This window comes from Helianthus annuus, chromosome 10 (genome assembly GCF_002127325.2).
Source record: "Helianthus annuus cultivar XRQ/B chromosome 10, HanXRQr2.0-SUNRISE, whole genome shotgun sequence".
NCBI lineage: Eukaryota > Viridiplantae > Streptophyta > Magnoliopsida > Asterales > Asteraceae > Helianthus > Helianthus annuus.
The window spans coordinates 164,377,300-164,385,940 of record NC_035442.2 but is presented as its reverse complement, the minus strand read 5'-3'; the positions used below and the strand labels follow the sequence as shown (position 1 = coordinate 164,385,940).

At 34.3% G+C, this 8,641-nt stretch overlaps 1 protein-coding gene across 1 annotated transcript; it reads left to right on the top strand.

The window, feature by feature from the left end:
• Positions 1-4,627: 4,627 nt before the first annotated feature.
• Positions 4,628-5,369, top strand: LOC110883159. Its single transcript, XM_022130988.1, has 2 exons — positions 4,628-5,081; positions 5,224-5,369. The coding sequence occupies exons 1-2, from the start codon at positions 4,628-4,630 to the stop codon at positions 5,367-5,369; spliced, it is 600 nt and encodes a 199-aa protein (XP_021986680.1).
• Positions 5,370-8,641: the final 3,272 nt, after the last annotated feature.

Below are 8,641 nucleotides of genomic sequence, written 5' to 3'. Positions count from 1 at the left end.
ACTATTTGTTAAGGATAATTCGGGCTTATAAATATTATCTTTCACCGTAGCGCGACACTCCGATCAGGTGTTTACATTTTTTGAAATTATATAGAAAATGTATGTTTACACGTGGTGTAACTTCATATATACGTATAATATATGTAACATCTTTTTTTGTAGTGTACGTACCAACATGTAACATCTTTTTGTAGGAAGATGACTTTTGTAACAATGTGATGTAATATAACACTTTGTGTCGGAGGAGAAAGAAAAGAAGACGCGTTACACTTTTATGTATGTGGATATCCTTTAAATGGTAATAAAACAAGCATTTTTTTCTTGTTTACTGGGTGTTTACATTTTTTGAAATTATACAGAGAACGTAACGTTAATTTTTGTACTTTTTTTTTGTAAAAAGTTACATATAATGTAATACTTATTGCTCATTTTTTTTGTTTACTGGGTGTTTACATTTTTTGAAATCATACAAAAAATGTATGTTTACAAGTGGTGTAACTTCATATATATGTATAATATATGTAACATCTTTTTTTTTTTGTAGTGTACGTACCAACATGTAACATCTTTTTGTAGGAAGACGACTTTTGTAACAATGTGATGTAATATAACACTTTGTGTCGGAGGAGAAAGAAAAGAAAACGTGTTACACTTTTATGTATGTGGATATCCTTTAAATGGTAAAAAAAAAAACAAACATTTTATCTTGTTTACTGGGTGTTTACATTTTTTGAAATTATACAGTTATTTTTTGTACTTTTTTTTTGTAAAATGTTACATATAATATAATGTAATACTTATTGCTCATTTTATAGAATGTAAGCTTAATAAGATGGTACATATAAAGTAACATTTTTTCCTCATTGTTTACATTTTTTGATTTTTTTTTGTAAAATGTTACATATAATGTAATATTTATTACTCATTTGTAGAATGTAACCATAATAAGATGGTACATATAAAGTAACATATAATGTAACTTTATTCAACGTGTATATCCAGTTTTTCACCTAATGCTTTTACATTTATTTGTTATATCAGCACCAGCACCGGTGGCTCAAACACCGATAAATTAAAAAAAGTATGGTAAAACAACTTTATGAACAAAATACTTAAGTTACAAAAATTTTCCCCCACAAATGTTAAGGTGCAACATTATTATATAACCTAACAACGCATACAACACACTTGTTCCCTAAAAAACAAAATACTCAAGTTACAAAAATATTTTTTTCTTTTCTTTCAATTCCTTTGCTGGTGTGTCCGATTCCCTGCCTTCCAACACTGTTACAAAATAAATTGTCAAACATAAATGTAACAAACCATCTAACAATTTAATGTTACATACCAATTAGTTTCTTTTTTATTTTATTTCCTATTTTTTTAGACACCCGCTTTTGTTTGTGAAAAAGGAGTTCAACTTATAAAATAACCAAAAGAACAAAAAAAAAATATGACTGTTTTTTTGTTTCAAATGAATTGTCAAACATAAATGTATTATTTTCTTCCCAATAGAACAATTTTTGTAACAACTTTAAAAAACATGAAAAAAAGTTTTTGTTTATTCAACACCAACATACAAACCAAAAAACAGGGAACGTACACTGCCTTCCAACACTGTTTATGAACATCGCATAAAGTACAACCAAAAACCCTAGATGAAACCCCAAATTATACAGAAAATAAAGCTCGTAAATTTGTCAAGAAAAAACATATTTTTACCCTCAAAAGAAAGCAGGACGGCGGACGCACCTGAAAATTTGTAGTTGATGGAAATCTCCGGGAAGATCGTTTGCAAATCTATCAGCGTTATTTAGGTTTGGAGGAGGATAATCGTCGATTCGCGGTGTGTTTTTCTACAGGAGCTTTTTGGATGAAGATGAGATGAAGAGAGAGAGAGAGAGAACAGGTGCTTTACTAAAAACTGATAAAAGAAAATTGAAGTTGTGCAATGATGGGTTTTGTATTTTTTGTGGTGTTGAAAGTTGTAGCCAGGTTTCATAGGCTTTGTTAGGCTAAAGGGATAATAATGAAACTACTATTGCATAATACAAAGATATGCAGTTCAATTCTCCCAAGAAAACAATTGTCACACTTTATTCCCATTTTACCCTTATGGGTACTATTACTGATTACTATATTAAAAAGTAAGAGAGATAATACCCAAACACATCACAACCATCCATCTCTTCTAATCAATGGTAGATATTGAGTTTTCAAGGTTTTCTCAACAAGAGGGGGTTTTCGATTTATCCTTGCCCTATATATATATATATATATAGGGTTAGATTAACATACAATATCTCTTATCGTACAATATGTACGCGCTCATCTCAGCCGGCTGATCTGGTGCGAATTCAATTTTGAACATGCGATTTATGCTGAAAAACCAACATGCGAAATTGCTACAAAAAACAACATGCGATTTCATAAAAAAAAACCAACATGCGAAATTGCCACAAAAAAACAACATGCGATTTCATCAAAAAACCAACATGCAAAATTGCTACAAAAAAATGCAATTCCATCAAAAAACCAACATGCGATTTCCCTATATCGTACGTATTGTACGTTAAGCGATATTGTATTTTACACTTTCACTATATATATATATATATATATATATATATATATATATATATATATATATATATATACCGCTCTCTCTCTACCACTACTACAATTACTATCAACCCACCACCACCATCAACTCTCTCTCTCTCTCTCTCTCTCTCTCACTCTATCTATCTCACCCACCACCTCCATCAACACAACAAAACACACGACCATCACCCCTTCATTGTAACATCCGCTAAAAATGAAACTCAAAATATCTGACCTATTATGTAAACCGGATTTTGTACGTATTTAATGTGAACAAAATTCTTCTTCTTTAATTCTTTATTTATCATTTTGTGATGTGTCGTTCTTAATCTAATTGATTTTCGAGACAAAAGGGTTAACGTTATATAGATGTTCGGCTGATTTCGTTAAGATATAAAAGAAATCATTTAGCTGAGTTAGTTCATAATACTTGACCAAGTTAGAAATAGAAGATAGAGTAAATTACGATTTTGGCCCCTGTGGTTATATGACTTTTACCTTATTACCCGAATATGGAAACTTTTGTTATCTGTACCTCCAACATCTCTTTATCTAACTATTTTGCCCCTACAACTAACATCATCCATAACCCAGGTTAATAATTAATCACATGCTCCTCACATGATAGGCAATTAAGTAATTTCACCTACGTTAAATAAATATCCTTTATAAATAAAACCCCTGCCTTACCTAATTCACCTCATCTTCTTCAAGTTTTCCCTCTCAGACCCTAATTCACCTAAATAAATATCCTATGAATCAGAGGTGGTTTCCAGTAATGGAGAAGATAGGGGTATTTATGGTTGTCGGAGATGAAGATGATGAAGGTGAATGGTGTTTCTGATGGTGATGACTGACGGTAATGATTTCGGTTGAGTATGGGGAAAACAGAAAGGGTGGCCGGTGACTCTTTCACTCCGACGAGCACTCAGTGACGAGGTAAACTCTGTTTTCCCTCCCTCATTTATACATTCTTACGACCGTAGATATTCACAGTGCTAATTGCATGATGGTGATGGTTGTTGTAATGGTAAGGATATGATGAATTTTGGATTATGATGTGGGACTTCAGTTATGATGATGATGGTGGCACCAATGGTGAAGAGCGGCCTGGGGGTTGCATGCTAGTGGATGGTGATTGTGGTAATGTTGGTATGATGGTTAATGGTGAGATAGAAGATGATGGTTGCTGAAGATATTTATGGTGACGGTGCTCGTTGAATAGTGGGGGTAACCAGGGGAGTTAACTAGTCAAATTACGAGTCAAACAGGCCATCAAGAAGCTCTACTACCCATCTGCACCTTAAGTCTGATGCAGACATGTTTAAAAAACTCTCCAAGAATCCAATTATTGCTAGCTGTGTTATTCTTGGGTTAATGATAGCGTGAAACCCACATCTGCAGATCACAATTGTCGACTTAGGGTTTGAGGAGGAAAACTTGAAGAAGATGAGGTGAATTAGGTAAGGCAGGGGTTTTATTTATAAAGGATATTTATTTAGGTAGGTGAAATTACTTAATTGCCCATCATGTGAGGAGCATGTGACAAATTATTAACCTAGGATAAAGATGATGCAAGTCGCAGGGGCCAAAATAGTTAGATAAAGAGACGTTGGGGGCACATATGACAAAAGTTTCCATTTTGGGCTAATAGGGTGAAAGTGATATAACCACAGGAGCGCCACCCAAATTGAGTTAGGCCAGAGGGTGTGGGAGGGCGCCACCCCGCCACCTCACCAACGATAGCGCCCCCAGGGCGCCACCACCCATACTCATCGAATTAAACGGGGGCGCCATGGGACTCTCGCTAGCAGGTTAACGACAAATTTGTTGAGTTAATCGAGGTAAGTTGGTCAAATTTGAACGTTGGCCAACGTTCGGATTTTTTTAAAAAAAGTTCTTTTTTTTTAATTCAAATACATATACAAACCTATCCCAAACTAAAACACACATACCAATCACAAACTAAAACACACACCAATCACAAAAAAAACACATAAATTCTACCCAATCATTTTTAAGAATGTCATCCGATTCGTCGAGCTCTACATCCGATGGTGTTCTTGACGATATGATTATCGCAATTACGCAGGAGACAATTAATTATTTGCGAGAAGAAGCCCAATCCTCTACATCGCGTAACAGACAACCAGCTCTTGAACGAGATCGGTTAGGTGCTCATGAACGTCTAATGCAAGATTACTTTTGTGAAAATCCGCTGTACGATGATGTCCAGTTTAGGCGTAGGTTTTGTATGAGCCGTCATTTCTTCCTTAAAATTTCTAATGATCTTGAGGGCGAATTCCCTTTTTTCACACAAAGAGAAAGTGCTAGTCACAAAGTTGGTTTCTCTGGAATACAAAAGTGTACAACAGCAATTAGGCAACTAGCGTACGACACAACAAGTGATGCGTGGGATGAATATTTAAGGATGTCGTCAAGAATGTGTCGTGATTCTCTTGAAAATTTCTATGAAGGTAATTTTTATTTATTGTTATTACTATTATTCTTTTAATTTTCAGATTATTATTTTTATTCTTATGTTATTATTTTTAGATTTACATTGTTATTATTTTTAATTTACATTGTTATTATTTTTTATTAACACTATTTTATTAGGTGTTATCTTTCTGTACGGGAGACGATATTTGAGGATGCTAACCGCTACCGACGTTCTGCTTTTATACGAGGCCCATCAACGGATACACGGGTTTCCTAGGATGTTGGGTAGTCTTGATTGCACGCACTGGGATTGGGCGGTGTAACACCCAAGTTTCTATTTAACAGTTTTGCATGTAAATACCAACAATTAGATGTGTAGTTAAGACTACACATATTATAAAAATATGGATTTATTAAAACTTTTACAAATCATAAGTTATTCGACATAACGTGATCAGATTCGTCGTTTAAAATTTATGACGAGGCAATGTGCGGAAGCATGTATCTTTATCGTGTTCGGTTCTTCGTTGAGCTTTGATCGTCTTCCGGCATCCAAAAAGTACCTACATTTCATAAACATGAAATGCTTTAGTCATACGGGGTTTAAAACGTATCTAAACGAGTCCGGGAAAACAAAACTTGATTAAAATACAATTTTGTACAGGGTCACCGTAAATTACGGTAACCACCGTAATTTACGGTAGCCCCTGTTTTAAAATACTCCACCGTAAGGCAGGAGATAACTGCCGTAGCGTTTCCAGTCCCCACCGTAACTTACGGTGCCCAACGTAAGTTACGGTGGCCCCTGTATCAGATTCTTTCATTTTGCCGTTTGTGGCACGAAAACTTTCGTATCTTTCAATCCGCTTGTCCGTTTGACCTACCGTTTCTTCCTACGTGTTTGTAATTTGATTCTCCAACATATGGAGTTAAAATCCGACATCCGGCTTATTAAATTTTGAGACTTTTATACCTTCGGCTTATTACCTTTTTACAAAATTTTGACCCGTTTACGCATTTATCAAACAAACATATTTGTTTGATCATTATTTCACATGAACCACTTCAATTCAATAATTTCTACCATGTTAGGTTCTAATTGCGGGTTTCTTATATATTTTAACCCCTTATCGCTCGTATGCTTATTTTGACCCGTTAAGGGTACTTAAGTATATTTTAAACATGATTCGCTTTCATTTGTATCTAGCCTTATATTTTCACATTTCTTACCAAGTAATCTTCCACCACAACTATATTTGTGGTGGATTTAATGTGGAGATCTACATATTCCGAGTTTTACCCCTCGAATTATCATTTTACGACAAGGACTCATATAAAGTCTTTCAACCCAAGGATTTACATCTTTCACTACCTATTCTCATTCTAAGCATTTATTTAATCCTAAGACTCGTTTCCGAACCACCTTTAAGGGTCGTTCCTTCGAATTAGCTTACAAGGGCAGTTTGGTAAATTTTCATCCTTCTTTTACTACAAGAACCTTTAAATACTTGTTTGACTCAAAATCCGACCTTTTAGCTATAGTTCTTGTTTGTAAACCCATGTGCTTCTAAAACACAAAAATCATAACTCAATTTATTCGGCTTCCCTAAAAGGTAACCGAATATCTATATTTTAACCTTGTCTAACTCTTATAGAACTCCAATATTTACATGATGAGTTGTGTTATTATACATACCTGGCTCGGGTCAATATATTGACCCGTTTCGATACCTTGCCTTAGTGGCTGCTAAATGATAGCGCTGTAAACATCCATGTGCTATTTATTCCCTAAAATCATACAACTCGACAACCCATTAGTCGATATTGTCAACGGTGATAATTTCACCTTTTGACCCGTTTGGTCTAAATGACCAATTATATTAGCGTGATGACATTTATTACCACCTCGTATATATGACTCGCTCCGATTTACACCGTGCGGTCACTTCACTTATAATTCTTTTTCTTAAAACTTTTTGGCCTACTATGGCTTACATCATAATTGTCTTTTTCGTAACACGACGAAAGGACATTCTAAAATATACGACTAGCTTAAGATATACTTACCTTGCATCCGAATTACGCTTTTCCTTCATACTTGCTTCGTTTGACCCGCTTCCTTTCCAAGCCTCCACCTAGCTTGTCAAGCGTCAAACGATCATCGTAATTCGTAAGACGGTTAGATTAGTCATCATTAATTATAACTATTCCATCTTACGGGTTTTACATCAAAATTCACCATTTGATTTCATTTTGGTCAGTTTGACTTTTAAAGGTCAAACTGCCTATTAACATAAGTGATGATATTATAAACCTCGACAATTCATTTAAGCACTTTGTCAAGTATCCGATAGGCATTATTCTTACGCCACCATTTTAACTACTTTTCAAGTCTAAGCTCATGCTATTATTAACACCAATTTAACTTAGCTCTTGATTATCAAAGTTAATTATTCATTTGTTAAGCAAGAACTAAAGGTTTCTATCTATATGTAAAAACCCGTTTCATCATAGCATTAGACATTCATCCGAACATCTAATATAATCAACTTCTACAAATTAATTAGTAGACATCATGATTCCAAACACCTATTTATATGAACAAAAACACTAATTTCATCATAATATACAAAAAAAAAAAAAAACCCATTTCAAGTCACATATGAGCATTCACTCGAACTTATAAATTGTTCAAGTATTTTGCTCTAACTATTAAATATGATGATTCTAAGCACATGCATATCATCATCTTCACTATTTAGTCAAAACCCACTTGGCTCATACTTGGTTAATTGACTAATCACTAGTTTATGGCACAATTTTACAAGTTTGCATCTAGGGTTTGTTTCTAGACATAGATTCAACCCAATATCACTATAACATTCAACATTCAAACAAGAATTTCGTTCATGCATGTTTATCACAAAATTCAAAATATCACTAAACATCAAAATTCAACATACCTTGTGATCCCCTAAGCTTGGTGATCACGATTTTATTAAAAGCCCCAAATTTTAGCTTGATTCATCTTCGATTTTGCTAGATTCTTGTGAGTTTTAAGGCTTTTGTGAGAGCCCCTTTTTGCTCCTGATGATAATCGACCAAACACACACATGAGTGTGTGTTTCGGTGTTTTAAGTCTTTTACTTAAAATCATGTTTTCACACTAGGCCCCTTTTGGTCCTTGTAGTTTCAAGGAGTTTTAAAGAGGATCATTAGTTCAAGTTTCTCCTTATTGTTTTACTAAACAATTTACTAACTAGGTTGATATTCCTAGTTTCCTAGTGAGTTTCGGAGTATATATCCCGTTTTATTTTAAGTCCCGTTAACCCGGGCCTCTAATAAACTTTTGTTTCTCAAAGTGTTTATTCTTCTTTTTAATTAACATTAGTTTTAATTATTTAAATTCTAATATTTACCGGGTTACTTTTTACCACTAACGGTACTTTACCCGTCTTTTAGTATTAACGGGGTTTGATTACCAAACCCGTTTTCGGGGTGTTACAAGTCTACCCCCCTTAAAGGGGTTTCGTCCTTGAAACCTTTCTTACGCAGTTCCTCAGGTTTGACTCCTTGGACTTAGTTCCGACAATTA

Excerpts from the sequence above, each read along its gene's own strand:
- LOC110883159 (XM_022130988.1), top strand. The coding sequence starts at position 4,628 with ATGTCATCCGATTCGTCGAGCTCTACATCCGATGGTGTTCTTGACGAT. Across the intron at positions 5,082-5,223 it reads TCTTGAAAATTTCTATGAAG|GTGTTATCTTTCTGTACGGG; the intron begins GTAATTTTTATT and ends CTATTTTATTAG.